Source organism: Dermacentor variabilis, chromosome 9 (genome assembly GCF_050947875.1).
Source record: "Dermacentor variabilis isolate Ectoservices chromosome 9, ASM5094787v1, whole genome shotgun sequence".
NCBI classification, from domain to species: domain Eukaryota; kingdom Metazoa; phylum Arthropoda; class Arachnida; order Ixodida; family Ixodidae; genus Dermacentor; species Dermacentor variabilis.
In genome coordinates this window covers 99,107,910-99,127,080 of record NC_134576.1, presented here as the reverse complement: position 1 = coordinate 99,127,080, position 19,171 = coordinate 99,107,910, and the positions used below count along the sequence as shown (strand labels likewise).

Below are 19,171 nucleotides of genomic sequence, written 5' to 3'. Positions count from 1 at the left end.
CCTTTCTTTACAAGCGCTATCTTCACTTTCTTTCTTCTTGTGCCATTGTCTTGCTTTTATTTTCTTACTGAGAAAACTTTTTCTTCTTTATTTTTTGAATTTGGCGCATAGACGGATATGTCGATATGTCAGTCTCGCTCGCAGAGTAGTACGGTACTTTCGCGTATCCCTTTTCTCTCGTACATAATAACTTTGCAAAAGTTCACACGTTGGATATGGTCACTTTTACAACGAGTACTCCTTTTTTAATGCAGCAAGTAGCACTGGTAAGCAATTGACTTGCGTTATGGCCTCCGAGATTGGAGACACGGCGGAGGCACGTGCTGGCAGCTGGTCTCCAGCAGAACGACCAAGCAGGTCGTTGCCGTAATCTGTGATCGTGGTGTTTTTTATAGCTGGGGAGGGTATCCTCTCAAAACTCAATTCAGGAAAAAGGTTGATAACTAGTGGAGAAACATGAACGCTAAACTTCTTTTTTAACTTCCCGCCGCAAACCCAAAGCCGGTATACGTCAGCGTGATGTCACGAATTTTACAATTTTGCTTGTGTATTTGAGCTCTATATCGGCGCAGGGAAAATTTTACACTCTTGTTAAGGTTGATTCGTTAGTTTCTTTCAAATGAAATACACCGATAAACGATTAACCAAACCCGTGCAGACGCTGTCAAAGTGTACAATGTCGCAGCAATCTACTGGAGGTCAAGCGCAGGTTTACCTGCGTCCGCCCGCTCTCGAAGGCCGTGGTCGCGGCAAGCTGATGCAGGAAGTTTAGAGAAGCGTCGCCACCTGTCTTTCGCTTTTGCATATTTTATGGGTCACTAAGCCTCCTCTCATGGTGGACCTTTGCTATTGCAGAAATGCAATTTAACTTAACAACAAAAAAGTGCAACAAACTGACCACGCATTACATATCCTTTATTTTTTACAATTCGCAAGTTCCTTGTGCAAGCTGTGTGTGGCAAAGGTCGTGGGCCCAATTCCCCCCTTCTTTTTGGCAAGTTTTAACATATTAGCACGTAAATATGATATAGATCTATTGCCGTGGTATGCTGAAATGCAATCCAGCACTTAATTGCTTACTTCTCTCTCTCTCTCTCTCACACACACACACACACATATATAATTTTGTCTTTATTTATTTCATACATAGTGCTAGCCTCCACATGGAGGCTGTTGCAGCTAGGACATAAGAAAATACATTGCATCAAAATATGAAATGACAAACTGTGTGTGTGCACCCTCAATCTGCTGTGCAGGACTACTTTTAATCCACAAGTGACAAGCAACTATACTGCATGTATCACATACATCCTAAATGTGCCCCACAAATAAACATCACATCTGAGCATGATCCTGTCAACTTAGGAGTATGTATTATACACTTTTTTCCAGCGCTGTCTTCTTTCCACAGTGGTGCTCAGACCAAATATCAAAAATAAAGGATTAAAAATCTATAAACATATACTGCAAATAAAGAGAAAGATAAAACAAAATTTAAAAATTAAATTATGGGGTTTTACGTGCCAAAACCACTTCCTGATTATGAGGCATGCGGTAGTGGAGGGCTTCGGAAATAGCGACCACCTGGTGTTCTTTAACGTGCACCTAAATCTAAGTACACGGGTGTTTTCGCATTTCACCCCCATCGAAATGCGGCCGCCATGCCGGGATTCGATCCCGCGACCTTGTGCTCGGCAGCCTAACACCATAGCCACTGAGCAACCACGGCGGGTAAAGATAAAACACAATCTCATGAAATTAGCAGTTGGAACCTAGCTAAATTCTCACATGGAGAGTTTTGGTATAAACATCAATCGTTTCATATCCAATTCAAACCAACAGCATATTCCTTGATTACAGCACAGGATCAAGGTTTACTAAGCACTTCGATTCACATTAAAAATGAAAAATTTTCAAATTAAGCTGCATAGATTAACAGTATGGATGGAAAGAGAACATCTGAGCACTAAGGAAGCAGACTTAATAACTGCATCCCACAGAATCTGTAGCTAATGCCGAGTGCTTAAATAATATAACCTGCCTGGTGCTCCAAGAAACTGCATTTCTTTGCAGCTTTGTCATGCAAAGTTTAGCATTTTAAGTTTTCTATCAGTGCTTAGGCACATTGCAAGTGGAGCTTTAATACTGTGCGGAGTAAATGCAATTAGCACATGTTTTGTGACTAGAATGTCATGCTAAATGTGCAAATGTCGATTGGCCTCGTTAATGAAGCTGTGTCAACACGAAAAATAGTGCCTGGATGAAGGCACACGGCACAAACAGGTAAGTATATTCAGGCACAATCCAGAGACTGCAATTTTATTGTAAGGAATATAATGCGAGCTTTTTATGTGTTTACATAAGTGCAATGCTGAGAAAGTACTTCAACATTTCTTTTTTCCATCCTCGCACTTTATAAGTGGTAAGCTTAATCATATCGCAAGTAAACTCTATTGCTAGTGAACGAAAAAAAGAACGGAAGTATTTAAGGCTTATGATAAGCTTCCCTGGTGAAAATAACTGACTGGACGGTAAAAACAAATTATTGCTCAAATCCGAAAACTGAACTGTTTGTATCTTGCTGGTTTAGTTGCAAGCTTTAACTGCCCCCGTCCCCCCAAAAAAGAAAAAGAAATGGGGAAATGATCCAGTTAGACAAGTTTACTATTTCCTTTTCTCGCAAGTACACCCCCATTGCACTATATAATAAATTACACAGCCAATGTGACAGAGGTTTCATGGCCTATTTTGCAGTACCATTTTATGACATATGCTAAATATAATGTAGCTAGTATAAAGAACGCCAAAGCAATGGCCTTGACACCTCCGTGCAAAATCAATGCCAACTAACTTCTGATGCGCGCGCATTCGGTATATGTACAGATAATCTACCTCACCGTGACATGCTAACACCAGCTGTTAACCCACGCATAACAAACGTCTGCAGTCGGTTTATGTGCCACATGCTCCATCCAGCAATGTGCACAATCGAAGATGACCGCCAAATATTTGGAAAACTGTTTACAATATCACACTCAGAGAGAGCTAATAGAACTGCACATTCCATACGTGACTAAAAAAAATAGGAAAGCATGACCCTCAATTGAAAGTATGCAAACGTAACCCTCCATTGAAGCTATGTAAACCTAACACACAAACAATGCAAACTGCCACATGTGTGTGTAAAACTAACACTAACTGTCATTTGCATCCCAACAAAAATGTGCCAAATGGGTTCACCCATGCCATCCTCCATAGTAAGTAACCCTCCACTGAAGCTATGTAAACCTAACACACAAACAATGCAAACTGCCACATGTATGTGTAAAACTAACACTAACTGTCATTTGCATCCCAACAAAAATGTGCCAAATAGGTTCACCCATGCCATCACCGACAGATTCAATCAATAGGGTTCAACAATTCAAAGTAACACTAACAGGCTTCTGGGTTAATTTTGATTGCCCGGGTGTACCTAAAAAGTGTGCAAGCGTCCCTGCTTCTTGTCCTGGTCAGAACGCGACTGCCGTGACTTGGCATCAAACCTGTGACCTCCTGTGTCATGTACGCAACAACAGAGCCATTGGGTCACCACGCCGAGTCTAGACAAACAGCAGAACATCAGCACACTCAAAAAAGCTCACAGCAAGCAGTATGCTTTGATCACAGCCGAGTCTCAGAGAGACAGGATTGTATGCTAAAGTACAGTGCTTTATGTGCTTTTAAAATAAGTTCAGCAGTTCCATTGTGTGTCCAAAGTCAGCCCTAGTTGAAAAAGGGCTCCTGCACTGGATTTCCACGTGCTTGTCTGCCTCAGTTATCTACAAAGCTCTTCAGATGTCCTGAAGTGGCACGCTCGGAAAGCACTTTTCGTGTGGCTCCGCCCACCATACATTTAGGAACATAAGCCTTCAAAAGGAAGCACATCGAATGGCTTGATTTATAGCCCCCACAAAAAAATTGTCTGGTCAGCACATTCATTAAGAATTGCCATGCCACGATGCCGACAAGCATCAAATTTATTTTTGGACACACGTGCCGTGTACACTATGGTCAAGAGTGCGTTACGCAGAACAACGGACGGCTCCTGCATAGCAGTGTCCTTTATCTTTCCAAAAGGGATTAGGATATATGAAGCAAGATGAAAATCAAGCCACAGATATCAACAATGCTACAACCATGTGCCCAAGGAAGGCAATCTAATTGACAGCTCTAAACCCTGCTCCCAATTGCTACAGGAAGAATTATAGTACATGAAAATATTAAGAGCTTTTCAAAGTGCAATTTTCGTGTAAATTTTCTTAGAGCGCTGTGAACGTGTAACAGCATGTGCGCTTGATTTAGTTGGCGCTTCACAATAGTGTTCTCGATCACCATGGCTCGGAACATGAACTCTGGTGCCCCGACTGTTCCAACTACCATGGAAATGGCGGGTGGTGCATGGATATCTCATTTTCAGCTGAAAAGTTTAGGCACTTCTGCAGTGTTCTTTATTATGCCTTGCCTTTCTAAATTTAGAGGAAATCCCATCTATTTAAACACATGAAGGCAAAAAGTTTCTGCACCAATGCATTACCTTTGTTAATTATACCACTTATAAAGCAAATATGTTGTTGAAAATGATCAATTTACAAAGACAGAAGTTCGTTGCAAACTAGAAGGACAAAGTTTAGGCAAATCGACATATAAAATTTGTCCATTTCCATGCTGGCTGAACTACTATACTTGCAGCTCCTGCATATGCTAGCACTAGAGCGCCCTCTAGTGATTTATGTAGGAATCTCTATATGCTTTAAAGGGCCCCTCACCAGGCCACGAAGCAAATTTTGGTTATATGCTGGAAGTTGTTACGTGCCCTCTAAGGAGTGTTCTACCATAAGAATTTTTCAAATCAGTTCATTAATAGCAGAGACAGAAATATCTGAAGTGCCGTGAACCCCCGATTTCAGGAGTTTTTGCCGAGTTTTTTGCTGAGTGGCACACTTCCGGTGACGGTCTCACATGCGAGCTGTTGTGTTTGTCTCGTTTCACACAGCGGATGATTTTGCGCGCTCTGCATGAAAACACCTGATTAGCGGTATAAGTCAGTGCCACAATCACGAGCACTGAGGCAGGCATGAAAGGACGAAACAGCGCGATCGCAGTGCTGGAACACAGTTGAAAATGACACAGTGTAGTTTTCTGAGCATGCAAATGAACGACATGGGAACAAGCAGACGAAATGGAAGTAATCTCTCTTGCTGCGGGACTAAGCAAAACAAAAAACATGCAGACATTCAGTTTGCATTTGTTTTATTATTGCTCTGGACTTTGTCGCTTGTAGTTACAGATTAAAGAAATAATTGATGTTACCTTTAATAATTCTCGAAGTCACATGTCACTATGAGTGACTGACATCGGCTCTCCGGCTGGGTGCGCAGCGGGCACCAGGAGAAGGGCAAGCGACGTTTGGTTTGAAATTTAAGCTCTTTCTGTGGCACGTAGGGATGTAACACTTGCCAGGCACAATCGATAGCACGCATTGTATGCAGTGCGATTGTCAGCTCAAAATGACCAGACCTGGCGAGGGGCCCTTCAGGGCCCTAGAACCAGTGGGCATAACGGCGTGCATAAATCAATCCTTTGCAATGAAATGGCATTACCATTAGCGATCACGACAGCTGTGGTTACAAAAGAGAAAAAAATATGCTGTGGGCAGGTTTTAAAAGCACTGTGTACTAACAACAGTAATTAGAAAGGCCATTCCTGTGGTGCCAAACATTAATGCTTCAGACCAGCATCAAAGCACCGAGCTGCAAAGAAATGGAGCGATTCATAAAACTTCATTTACCCTTCTGCACTAGTATTTCAGACATGACAACTCAATGCATAGAGCTCAGGACAAAAAGCATGTGAAAGCACCATGCTCTATTGCAGAACTTAAGCAAACTTTCCACAGGTTGCAAGCAACACAAACAATGTAGGAGATGGCAAGATGATCATAAGATGCTTGCTGCTCTGCTGCCATTACAGAGCCATGACAAACTAAGTATCTAAACAATATATTTTAATTTACCACAGTCTTACGCACTGACAATGCTGGAGACAACAGAGCCTCTATAGCAGTTTTGGTAACTTAGTGAGGCAGTCGCGAGTTTTTATTCAACACAACAACGCTGCCTTTCGTGAAGCCTCAGCAACTTTGTTAGTGACATTTAAGTCAAACAGCTCTCTTTGACTCTTGTGCCCGTTTTCATGGTCAGTGAGTGGAGTTTCTACCCCCAATACGAAGACGGTGACACAAAGGGTGCGTGTGCTTGAGCAATCGAGTTGCAGGGCATGCTAACTATTACAGCTCTTTGCTAACTACCAAATGCTAACTATTACAGCTCTTTGAGATGCACATGCTGTCTACCTATGCTGCTGATACAGATGTGCCACTTAGCGGCTCTGTTTCCTACAAAATTAGGCAATGGAACTACAAACACTGCCTAAACATTCTCAATGCAACAAGCATACATTAGGCGCACCATTCTTTTCGGTTTTTGGCTATTCGCATACATTGCAGCATAACAATATAATATATAATAATGATAGCAGCTATTCGCATACATTGGCAATCATCACTGATGGTTTCTGTACTATTACTTATTTGGGCGACAAATGGCCAGTAAAAATTGCCCTGGTAAAATTATTCAAGTGACTTCAGCTAACTTCAATGCCTTGCCAACCTCACCCTCAAAGGGGATATATATGTTTATTAGACTTACCTTAGAACCTATTGGCGAGTCATTTTGGTGCATCAAAGCTGCTTTTCTAGGCAAAGCACAATCTTGAGACTCGACGCCAATTTATAAAATGGACAATTTGACTTTTTCATATTGTAAACAGTGACTCGCCAGCTCAGGAGGTAATTTCGAGGCTAACATTTTTCTTAGGAAATGTGCCCTCAAGGCCAAATTTTTAAAATTGCAGATTTAAGTTCATCTGGGCAACTTATTTCGACAAGAAGTAAGCTAATAATATTAAAATGACAAAAATAGCAATTAAATGCTTTGTTATCTATCTATAGATTTATAAATGGTTTATTGTTGAACACATGAATTCACTAGCATAACCTTTTCAAAGATGTAATAAACTTCACACAACTTATTCTCCTGCTTTAAATACATTTGACACAACCAAGGCCCGTATTTCAAAATGTTCTATTTCACTCTCCACTTTTACCACGCGTCAAGTCGAGGGTGCCATTCCAGCCAAGATTGAAATGCAATGGCCTCCAATCCAAATTTAAAACAATGACGAAGAAATTGGATCGTTAGAGAATAAGGCCCCAGGAAATGTGCCCACATCAAAAGCAACGCATGCCATGCGAGCACCTGCAAGCAAGCTCAGTGGTGTGTACTGTCAGAAAAATAAAGCAAGTGAGAAACTTGGTGTTATCAATTGCTAGACCGCTAGATGAGATTCTATCAGTTCTTGAGTGGCTCACAAAAAAAGGACGCACGTGCAGCAGTATCGTGGTTTGCGAGCGCCCACTTCTAAACTAAGTATAATCGCACAGCTACGGCAAAGCCATGCAGGTGAACATCTCGCGGTAACACCTTGAGTGGCAAGAAACGAGATGCAATTAGCTTTTCTCGATGCCCATAACTCGAAATAAAATGCACAAAAGTACAAATTATAAAGTGCATAAGTGCGAACGCAAGCACACGGCAGCAAACTATTCAGTTGAAGCAAAGCAAAAAATGGGGTGTTTTGGGTTGCAACTCGGTCACTTTGACAAGTCGCAGAGGTCCTGCAAACAAGTTGCTCACAAATAGCCGCTTTGATTAAAAAGTGATCGCTACAGGTCAGACGCTTGCCGCTTGATTTTTCAGCTCCGTGACTGGAGTCGCAAGGCTGCTGAACCAATCAGTGGCATGGGTGTAGCATGGGAACATGCTGACAGTAATTTGACAGCAATAACGGTGCGAGCAGGCGCGAACAACAATAATTGCAAGGCATACCGGTGTGACAACAGGCAGGATGTGCTTGCTGGCGTGAAGATCAGTTCCCATCAGTCTTCCCTTGGTTGCTAATCACTGTCGACTGTGTGACCTTCGTCAGTCGCCAGTGCAAATGCACACTTAAGGCTGGCTTCATGCAGTCTTACACAGAAGCATTGTAAATCCTTACAACAAAGCAACAACGTTAAACTATCAGAACAACAATAAAATCCTTACAGCGAAGCAACAACGTTAAACTATTGGAACACTAACAATATCGAAGATCAGTGCTTGACGTTTTGCCTCAGGGCGTCGCTGTGAGCGTCCTGGCCCCACACAGAGGCAAACAGATCATTTTCACGCTGCAGTGCCTCCTGGAGGGGCAGGCTTCGGGCGGCCACCATGCCAAGCTTGACCGCTTGCATGATCTCTACTGGACCTTTGGTCTGCTCTCTGAGCCACTCTAGCGCCTCTTCTTTGGCGTCCCGTTGGCCGCTCAGGACGTGACTTGCGAAGCCCGTCCGCACTGCTTCATCGGGGCGCAGTGGCCGTCCCGAGGAAAACAGGTCCAACGTCAGTGTGGGACCTGCAGTGATAAGAGCCAAGGCTAAACTCGACAGTCTCAAGGTTCAATAAAAGTTTGTCTCAGCGCCAATAGTCAGTACAGAAATTGCCAATATGTCATGGCCAAAAACCGCATCATATAATATGACCATGAGCGGCAACACCTCTTTTTACCTCAGTTAACCCTTTTCGTAAGGAAAGCAAGCTCAGCTCATCAAGGGTTTACGTGCAGATAATAGTGAAGGCAAGCCAAGCTTGTCCCAACAATCTTGCCCTCATAATATAATCCTGGAGATGGATACGGCTCATCCAATGCACTGCATTTGTAGAAAACAACGCCAGATGGGGCGCGATGTCCAGCAACGATAAGATTCTTTGAGTAGGGGTTTGTTGTTGCACCAGATACGCTCAACTTCAATATGGCAGCCCTCATGGGAAGCATGTGGTGTTGATACAAAAAGAAGATTCATTCTCTCCAAAACTTCATTATCCTTAAGCGGAAGCGATGTCATAATGGCCTCGAACAACTCTGGCGAGTCATAAGCTCTATGCCCCAGCTCTGATGACAGTGAAGAAAACAGTGCGTATGACATAAGCCGTGCATGTGTATGGACAAAACTTGACGCCAAGAGTAATATTCCCTTTCACTGGGTCTCCTAAAATGAACCTCCAACTTGATGATGAAGCCGTTGTGGTGGGTTACTTCCTTCAAATCTTCAACGAAAAGCCCAATGACGCAAATGATGCGTGTGTGCAGTGAAGCCCACTTTCTGTTGCACCATACTATTATTTATTAAATTAGGACTGCAAATTAGGCTAGTTGGAATTGTTACAAATGAAACTCAGCACGAACATAAAGAACAAAGAAAAATGTTCTCAAGTACATGACACTTCTTACTTCGTTCACTTTTTTTATTTTCTTTCTTTCTTCTCTCTATCTAGCTTGTTTCTGTTTGCTTTTGTCTATATATATTAGAGGTAGATCCCGATAAAAATTTCAGTTGTGAGACAGCGCTCATGTTGTGCACTTTCTTTTTTTCATCCCTTGTGTCCATGCCGAGTTTTATTTGTAACAATGTACATATTTTTTTTTCTCATAAAGTACACCCCTTTTTGCGCAGATTAAAAGCACGAATATGTGTTTTTGACATATTTAAATTATTCACACGAATAAAAAGATACCTGATTGTTTATGTTTCTTCCGAATTTATTACCGTCCTTAAAGGTTAATTAGCTAAGTTATTCAACTAGTATTAACCATTCCCCCAAACGACTTGAAAAACGCAGAGCTTTTCATTTGGAAAGCCACAGCGCTTTAAACCAAAGGCCAAACGAAACTATTTTTAGAGGGATACTGTTTTTCTGACAGTCTTTTTCCTCATTCTAAATGGAACGCATGGAACACTCGAGATAAGCAAGGCCACAGCTGTTCGCCCGCACAGAAACGTAGAGTAGCTGTAGTTATTTGAAACGCACTGTCGCAGCGACTAGACACCAAGACTAGGCACTCATCCTCCAATGGTTTTTTTTTTTTTCGCTTTAATTTATGTTACCCTCAGGGCCATTGTGCATTAAAGAAGGGAGTTATTAAGATCAACAGAACATAAAAGGCACAGCAAGTTGAGGTCAACAATAGCATAAAGATTATCCTGATTATGTAGGCCAATGCTGAATGAAAAAGTATGTATTGCTAGTAGCTAAAACAACAAAAAGGACTGAAAGAAAGACTTTGTACAGCACAAATCGATTCCTCCCTTTTATGCTGATCCAACTTGGTTTGAAGATATGCCTTTGGCTACTTCCTACAATAAATTTCACTACGATAAGAACATTCCTGCCAACCTGTAAACATTAAAATTCGTAAAAATCCTGTGAACTCAATGACATGAGTGAGAGGGGCGAGTAGCATGCACTTTTTAAAGATGTTTATTCTGGGCACACAGCTTTTGTGGGCTACATACACACTTCACCAACAATCATTTACCTTTAAAGGGCCCCCTCGCCAGGCCCCATATAAACTTTTGGTTATACACTGGAAGTTGTTACGTGTCCTCTAGGGAGCGTTCTGACGCAAAAAATTTTCAAATTGGCTCATTAATAGCCGAGATAGAAATATTTCAGTGCCGCGAACCCATGATTTCAGAAGGCGAGCTCCACTGCAAAGCGAGACACTCTCTCCACTTGCCTCGTTTAGCCTCCGCAAGTGAAATTCCTTCCCTTCATTCTCCCATACCGGACCTTGAGGATGGCGTGATGCATACACATCAGGGACATGATGCATACGTGATCCATACGTGACGCATACGCCTTAATTTTTTTCCCCTCTTTCTTTTGAGGCGCTGCGCACTTTCTTTGCCGACATCACGCGCAGGCTGCTATGACGCTGCACGATTTTGTGCGCTGTGCACAAGGACACATGACTATCGGTATAATTCCGTGCTACACAAATGCTGAGGCAGGCACAAGTGGATCGCAGAGCATGATCACACGCTGGAACACAGTAGAAAATGGCGTAGTTTCGGTACCTGTGCACGTGTCTGCACGATCGTGGGAACAAGCAGACGAAGCGGTACATCTCGTTTGCTTCGGTGCAAAGTAAAACAAAAAACCATGCGAACATTCCGTTTGTGCGTTTTATTCACTCTCTACACTTAAACTCGTCAATTCAAGCAACAGATGACACAAATAACAGATGTTGCCTCGAATAATTCTCGAAGTCATGTGTCTCGATGAATGACATCACACTGTGAGCATGAGTAGGTAGGCACAGTGACAACATCACTGTTCGGCTTGGAGCGCGGTCACCACGAGGGAAAGGGAAAAAACGGCATTCAGATTGAAATTTCAAACCTTTCCGCAGCATGTAGCGATGTAATACTTTGCAAACACAATTGTTAGCGCGCATTGTATGCTCTGCGCTTGTCAGCTCAAAATGGTCAGACTTGGTGAGGGGCCCTTTAAGCGTAACATACAAGCAGCAGCAAACTTAGGCCATCAGATATTTTTTTGTTACCGATCTCCCCTGCTTAAAAACTTTTCTCAACAAACTTTTTAAAACCAAGTACTCTCTGGCTTACGGGTGCCTTGTGCTGCCACAAGAAGGCGACACAGGTACCGTTAAATTGTACTTTTTTGCATGAATCTTACAAGAGCTTTAAAATATATTCACAAACGAAATCTATTTCTCACAAGACTTGACGCACCATTTGTAGAATCGTAGAGGTAGCCCAAATTTGTATACTGTATGAGAAATTCGGGAAAGTTGGCAGGTATGTAAAATCTGCGTATGCATGTGGTGCTGAGAGTCATAAACAACAAATATAGCTGTTTTTACAGCTCCTCATCATGCAATACCAACTACACAATAACAAGCAATTGTGTGGCAGGATTGTGCACAAGGTGCAGTACTCCATTATACCATGATATCACATAACAGCCATTCCCACTCTGCCCTTTTACATGCCTTTACAATCGATGTCTGTTACTTCAACCATTATACAAAAAAATAAAAAAAAACACCTGATTTAATTATCTGGTGGGTCGTATGGAATGAGAAGCAGAAAAAATGCCATAGCACACCGCCGATTCATTTGGCAGTATTTGCCCGAATCTAAAAAGCCCCCAAATGGCCACTTCTTATGTTCAAAGTAAAAACAACAATGTAGACGTGACATTAAAGTTCCTAAAGAAAGTAGAATCTAATGAGCACATGATTTCTTAGCAAGGAAAATGGGCAAAGGCCTAATATGTGTTGCACCAATGGTGGCCAGTTTCTTAAAGGGACTCCTAAGGGCAAATATCAAGTCAAGCTAAAGTGATAGACTAATGCTCGAGAATGTCCAAGGCGTCAGTATTATCGCAAACAAATCTTTAGAGAACGTGAAATTACTATAAATGCAGGACACAATTTAGGACGCCATCGGGACATTCAAGTACTAGCCTGATGATGCAGCAACACATGGTTATAATTCTGTGACAAGTACTACATCACTCTCAATAAAAAGATTGTTGCATTGCATTATAAGATGGAAGAACATGCTATTAGTCTACTTCTATTTCATTTTTAGAGAAAAAAAAATACCTCAATGACATTATACTTGACAACCGGGAGATCTACATATTTCGTTTTCATTCGACTCTGCGCTGCCTACGCTTTCGCATTTCAGTAGTCACGTTATCGCGTAGTGCTGTGCTGGTTTTCCTGGCTCATGAAACTTATACAAACCACAAATAGCAGAGAATGAGGCTCATCACAACAAGTGCCGAATATTGTATTCATGATTCGGCACGCACTTGCCCTTTCTTTCTTGCACTGTCAGCTGTGTTACCTCGGTTTCTGTCAGCGCTATTGCGTTTTGTGCAAGCAACTGTGTAGTGCCGGCTGTCGGGCACCATTTTGCTTACCGACGGCTGTAAAGAATGGTGATGGCATAGGCAGCGTCGTGACTTCCCAGGAGCTCAGGGGCGGGCTATCTGAATTGCGTTAGAGGTATGCGAACCCATCAGACGTGGTTTTTCCTTAAACCAAGTCTTTTCTTAACACGAAGCTGCGAGATTTCTGTGCTGGTACTTTAAACATCCACGTTGACTTATTATTCACCTTAAAGGGGCCCTGAACCACTTTTTATCGAAGTGGAGAAAGACATTTGAAGTGAAGATAGACTATTTCAGAGCCACTTTGCCGCAAAAAGTACTTCAATGCATTCAGCAGAAGTGGAGTTATCGGCAATCAAACGCGGCCTCAGCTGTGCTCCCCTTCCTCCTCAAATGCCTTGCACTGCGAAGGCTACGGCGGAGACGTCACCTTTGCGCGCAGTTCAAATTTCCAATTTGGTGCCTATGCCGCGCTAAACATAAGCCAAACGCGGCTGTCCTCAGAGAACCGCAGTACGCTTAGCCACTGGACTCGTGGCGGTACCTCGCGGCGGCCGCGGTGTAGCCGAGCGCAGCGACCAATAGCAGCTGCGTACTGGAGTGTGCTTTATGACAAAATAAAGCGCACAGAAGAGAGCGAGGATCATGGGGTTTTTGAAATGAGAGCGTTTGAGAGAAAGGTGACTTCGCGCTCCGCTTGCGAGCTCCACGGACTGCGTACAACAGCAGAACTTGGCCGAGATGTTCATAACAGCGTATGCTACCTGCGGACTATGTTATTTCACCAAGCCCGAGGGGTGGTTCAGGGCCCCTTTAAGCGTCCCTTCAAAATCAGCTTCGCCGCATTACAAGCGTGTTATGCGGTAAAGCATATAAACGCCACAGAGGCGGTTTTGGTTCCGTAACCGACTGCATCGGACTGGCAATTTTCGGAACAATTTTCTTGACAAAAAGAAAAGGCGCTCATTAGAACTGGGTAAATATCATAATCAAACATTGCGAGCTACGGTTATTGCTCGAAAATGTTCCTAGGGCAGGCCAAAAATAGGAGTTTTCTATAGGAGATGCATTCCGAGTCTCTTAAGTTCCGCCGAGACAAACACTGCCTCTAAACTGGGGCGCGGTCGGAGATCGCTGTTCGAAACGCGCGTTCAGTTTGCGTTGAGTTTCGCCTCACGTGACTGGCCTAGGGCGTGCCGAGTTATCAGCCGAGTTGAGGCGCGTGCTTGCTGATTGATCAAATTAGAATTACTCGGCGACGGCCAATTTTAGGATCCAAATAACGAAAGTCTGGGCTTGTTCAAATGAGCAGGCGCCAACTGGGACAACTGGTTGGGATCAAATTAACCGAAAAATCAAATTAACAGGAGTCGAATTAGTGGAAGTCAACTTATTAACATCGTTCGCAACGATGTGCCATATCACAGATTTTACGAGGTAGCGCCCCACAAAATGTGCCGATTCCTTGCGTCATGTCTGAAATCGACTGAAACGGGAGTGATGATGAACTTTCAGAGCATCACTTTACTCAGTAAAATTCACTCAAAGTAGGCAAATTCTTGACATAGTACGTAGGCTGAGGCACAATAAATTCCTTAAATTTTACTTGCACAGAACAATATTTTGAACGAGTCATTACAACACCGAGCATGCACTAAATGTGTCCAAACTTCTGCTAACTACGTCAATAGCACATTTTCCAGTATCTTCTTTCTGTCATAAAGTTTGTGCTAAATGAATACGGCTATGCACTTACTTGCCCTTCAAAGCCTTAAGAGGAAGCTTTAGCTTGGGGACTTCTATCTAAATACATGGAAAAAGAGAAATCGTTTTTTCTCTGCAACTACTGCACCGAATTCGATGAAGTTTGTTACGATTATAAGAATAAGTTAAAATCTAGTGATTGTAGGAAGCAGGATATTGATGCAAGCCAAATATTGCTGAAAATTGCGAAGTTTAGAAAATCAGAACTGTTAAGTTTGCAACTTTGTAACTCAGCAATGAAAAACAATACAAAAGTTCTGTAAACTGCGTTTAATAATACATCTCAACCAGACAAAATATATCACTGATTTGTAGGGGTGTGCAAATATCCGAAAATTTTGAATATTATATTTTTAATATTTGATGGGATAAGAATATTCGAAACAAATCGAATGTATTTCTGGCTGTGCGGGAGCAAACATGGTTCTTAGCGTTTATTTCTATATAATTGAAGCAAGTGTGTCTGATTTTGTGGTGAATTTTGCGACAATTTCATGCTGCTAGCAAAATTTCACCTGTAAAACACGCTTGGCCACTGGACGTCGAAGGTTTGCAAGAAAGCCAGCCTCTCAGTAGCAAGGGTGCGCGGGTTTGCGAATCGCGCAGGGTGCGCCCCCAACCTAATACTGAGCTTATTGCTTGACAGCAAATGCGACGAATGACGACTGGTACAGGGTCAAATGCCTCTGAGCTTACGGGGAAACTTATGCGGTATAATAAGGCACAGGTTGACGAGGACAGCAAACTAGCAGAAACGATTCAATTTTCCGAAGCTAACATGATCCAAACACACAATCTTTCAGTATAACGGTTTACAAGTTAAATTTTTTTACCAATGATAATGTCATTGCAATGTTCCAACATGTTGAAATAAACCAACTTGCTAATAAATGAATGGGCATATCATCATTCGATATTCAGTGCTAAGTATTCATATTCGTTTAGTCAATTTCGTCAAGATTCGACAATTTTGATATTCGCACACCCCTACTAATTTGTGAATAGGCCTTTTGCAAAACCCTTGTAAACATTGTAATAAATCCGTGTGCGCTGTAAACTAATATACCAAATTAGTGCACTTTGGATGTTCTAGTGGCTGCAGTTCACAGAACGGTCATATCGGCTTTCCGTGCTGAGTTACGGATTTGCGAACTTCATACCATACAACCCCCAGCCAAGGACGATTCTTCGGCAAGCGCCCACGATCGAGGTCTGGGAGTGTGCGGTCAAGACGGATGACCCAGAATGCCAAGTCATGCTGGCAGAGTGGGCTAACTGCGTCAAGGCCACAGGGCCTCCACTCTAGCTCCTCTGCCAGGGTCTCAACTACTAATTTGTGCCTCCAATAAAGTTTACTTCTCTCTCTTGTACTCGTATTTTTTTAACTTACGAATTTCTGGCAAATTCCGTAGAAAAAATTCAGGCTTTAAATCGACATTCTGCTTTGTACAGTCACTGGAATTTAACATTCTCTCTCAAATGCAACAAAGTTCATTAACGTCGGTCGGGATTTATCTCACAACAGCATTCCTGCATTTTCCACGTCCTTGAATAGGTGGCACCAGAGATGGGCTCGAGCTAACACTTCCTTTTAAGGATAAATAGCCCAAACTGATGCAGCCATTCATTGGCAATTTCACTGGCAGTGGCAAGTTTACTTACCACTTGTTATATGTGGGTGACCAGGCCAAGGGAAGCGTTACTGCTATCACAAGAATGTGTTACCATCTTAAAAAAAACTTCACAAAATAAAATAAAATAAATGCAGTGCTTTCCTTTGCTGCTGTAAATGTGAATCTACAGCATTTCCTGCACTTTGAGATGACCTCAGCTATGCTGTCTGCTTGAGTGTTTCACATACCTACTAAGTGGTGGCTTCAGAATGTGTGTAAATGCTTTGAAACAATTTTCTTTGCAACAAAAAAGCCCCACTTATTTAAAACTTGCAGCAAATCTATATTATCGCGAACCTGTGCCGGTCCCATAGCATGAAGATAGCAGAGGGGCAGGTGCGATACATTTGTCAGGGCTGTGCTATGTCACGTGGTGATGACCCCTACTTCAGGCGGCATCACAAGATGTGAAGAACAGTATAATGACCGTTACTTTCTTTTTTTCTGAGCTATAGATAGTCCTGGGTAATATGAAAGGAATTTTTTTTCGGGGGGGGGAGGGGGACTGCTTACTGGGCAGTGGGCAAGAATACATCCTACCTAAGCACTTATGCAAATGTTACTTGAAAGAATTTAGAAATTTTTACAGAGAACATTCGCAACCACGCCTTGTGGAAGACCACATAAGTAGACCCTTCTGTCACACATGAAAATTTTGCCCGTGGAGGGGTTAAAGGGGCCTCTGAACCACCCGTCCGGGGCTTGGTGAAAAAACACATTTCACGCACAGCATATGCTGCTGTGCACATTTCAGCCAAATTGTCAAGGAGACTCAAGGTGACTTCGTGCTCGCAAGCGAAGCACGAAGTCACCTATTTCTCAAACACTCTCTTTTCAACAGAGGCCTTCTCCTCATCCGTTTCAGGGCTGCCGATGGCTGCCCCTTGAAATCAGCGGAAAGATTCCCATAGAGTGCTGTCATTGGACGATAGCTGACATCGATCAAGAAGCAGGTTTGCATCATTGTGCTTTTTCCTGCTGTCACAGTGTATAATAGTTGATTTAGTGAAGAGAGGTGGGAATGCCCAAAGTCATGTCGCAGCAATTTTTGGAGAAGATGAAATTCATTCTGGAGCAAATTGAAGAAGACGAATTCTGATTCTGAAGCAGTCTGTAGCACATACGGGGTGATCATCTTTACATAATTTTTAAAAATCGCCTGTTGCAGATAACTAATTCTAGTCTGTGAGGTGGATTATTCAGAGGGACGGGCATTGCTTGCATGAGAAATTGAAACACGCATTCAACGAATTAAAAGAAACACTAATTATTTTAATTAATTATGTTATGGTACACATTGAAATTTACTAATTGTAGCCCATGAGCTTGCAAGGCTTATCCACTTGGAGTTAAATTCCAGAATGACACCAGCGAACCTTTTGAACCCTATGTCTAAAGATGTGGACACCGGCTTTTGCCATTTATGAAATTAAACCAGGAATGATAAGCTAAAATAAGCTAGTGTAACATAAAGCTAGATGCAGGCAACCCTATGTCAAGTGTGTAATAACTTTGTTGCCACTGCTTTTCAAGAAAATTGATAATTCATGTGAGCTGCCACAATAAGTTTGAGACCTGGGCCGGCATAACGTAAAACTATTTTATAATGCAAAGAAGGGGTAAGGCGTGCAGACACGGACACAACAGAAGAGAAGTGGACAACACGAATGTCCTCACCCCTTCTTTGCATTATGAATCTTTACCAACTAGCTCAGCTTACTGCCGTTCTAAAACTATTCCAACCATTTTTATTCCAAATCTGCCATTAGCCTTCCATGATGGTCGAAATGACTTGGGCTACCAGCCCTGTGATGCTAAACACAGATGCCAGGTGTCTCTGTATTATGGTTTATGTTTATGCGCGTGAACAACTAGCCATCATATACTCCGGCATCATCAAAGGTGACCTGATCCCAACAGACTGGCTTTTCGGTAGAGTCACCCTAGTACCCAAGAAAGGCGGTCACATGACGAATGTATTAGACTATCGCACAATTACTGTCACCAGTGTCCTCTACCGTATCTTTGCACACATTGTCAAAGGATGGGTGGGCACATGGGCGGAGCTTGAGGGCATCTTCTCCGAACTTCAAAATGGATTCCGCCTGAACAGACGGCTCGAAGACAATTTATTTGTGCTCTGCCAGTGCACTGAAGTGGCAAGGAAAGAAACATGAGGCCTCGTTGGCTGCTTCCTTGATGTTGCAAAAGCATACGACAGTGTCCCACACAGCTGCCTCTTCAGCAGCGTGACTGCCCTGGGGCTACCGCCACACTGGGTAGACCTGATGCATAGACTGTGTGCGGGGAACAAGGTCATAGCGCGTTTTGCTGACATCCAAACGGAGCCCGTTGAGGTCTGCAAAGGGCTAAGACAGGGCTGCCTTTTTTCCCCACTCCTATACACGATCAACATATCTGGACTGGAGCGGGCATTGCTAAAGTTGGGTCTAGGCTTTGATCTCCACTGCATGTGGGATGGAATGCCGGATACGTGGACTCTACTGGGACTCGTATTTGCGGATGACATAGTTCTACTTGCCGAGGATGTAACACAGCTGCAATGTCTGCTGACAACGGCCGCAACTCAGCTAGATCACCTTGGCCTACGTTTTAATGCCAAGAAATCAGCTGTGCCGCAATTCTTGGGCCCCCAGCTAGACACAGCAGTTACCCTGAACCGGTACTATGGGTGACGCAGTACCGATACGTGAGAGTCACAATCAGCACATCAGAAGACACACTTGGGACGCATGAAGACCACCTTCGGCAGGCTTCAAGATGCTCTAGCAGGATCCTATGCCGTCGCTCACTATGGGGCTGCTATCA

At 42.9% G+C, this 19,171-nt stretch overlaps 1 protein-coding gene across 1 annotated transcript in view; it reads right to left on the bottom strand.

The window, feature by feature from the left end:
• Positions 1-1,118: 1,118 nt before the first annotated feature.
• Positions 1,119-19,171, bottom strand: part of LOC142558464 (uncharacterized) — a 34,244-nt gene continuing 16,191 nt past the window's right edge. The window contains exon 9 of the mRNA XM_075670596.1: positions 1,119-8,553. Within this exon, the coding sequence (XP_075526711.1) occupies positions 8,252-8,553 (302 nt within the window). The 3' untranslated portion in view covers positions 1,119-8,251. The remainder of the gene's footprint in view (positions 8,554-19,171) is intronic.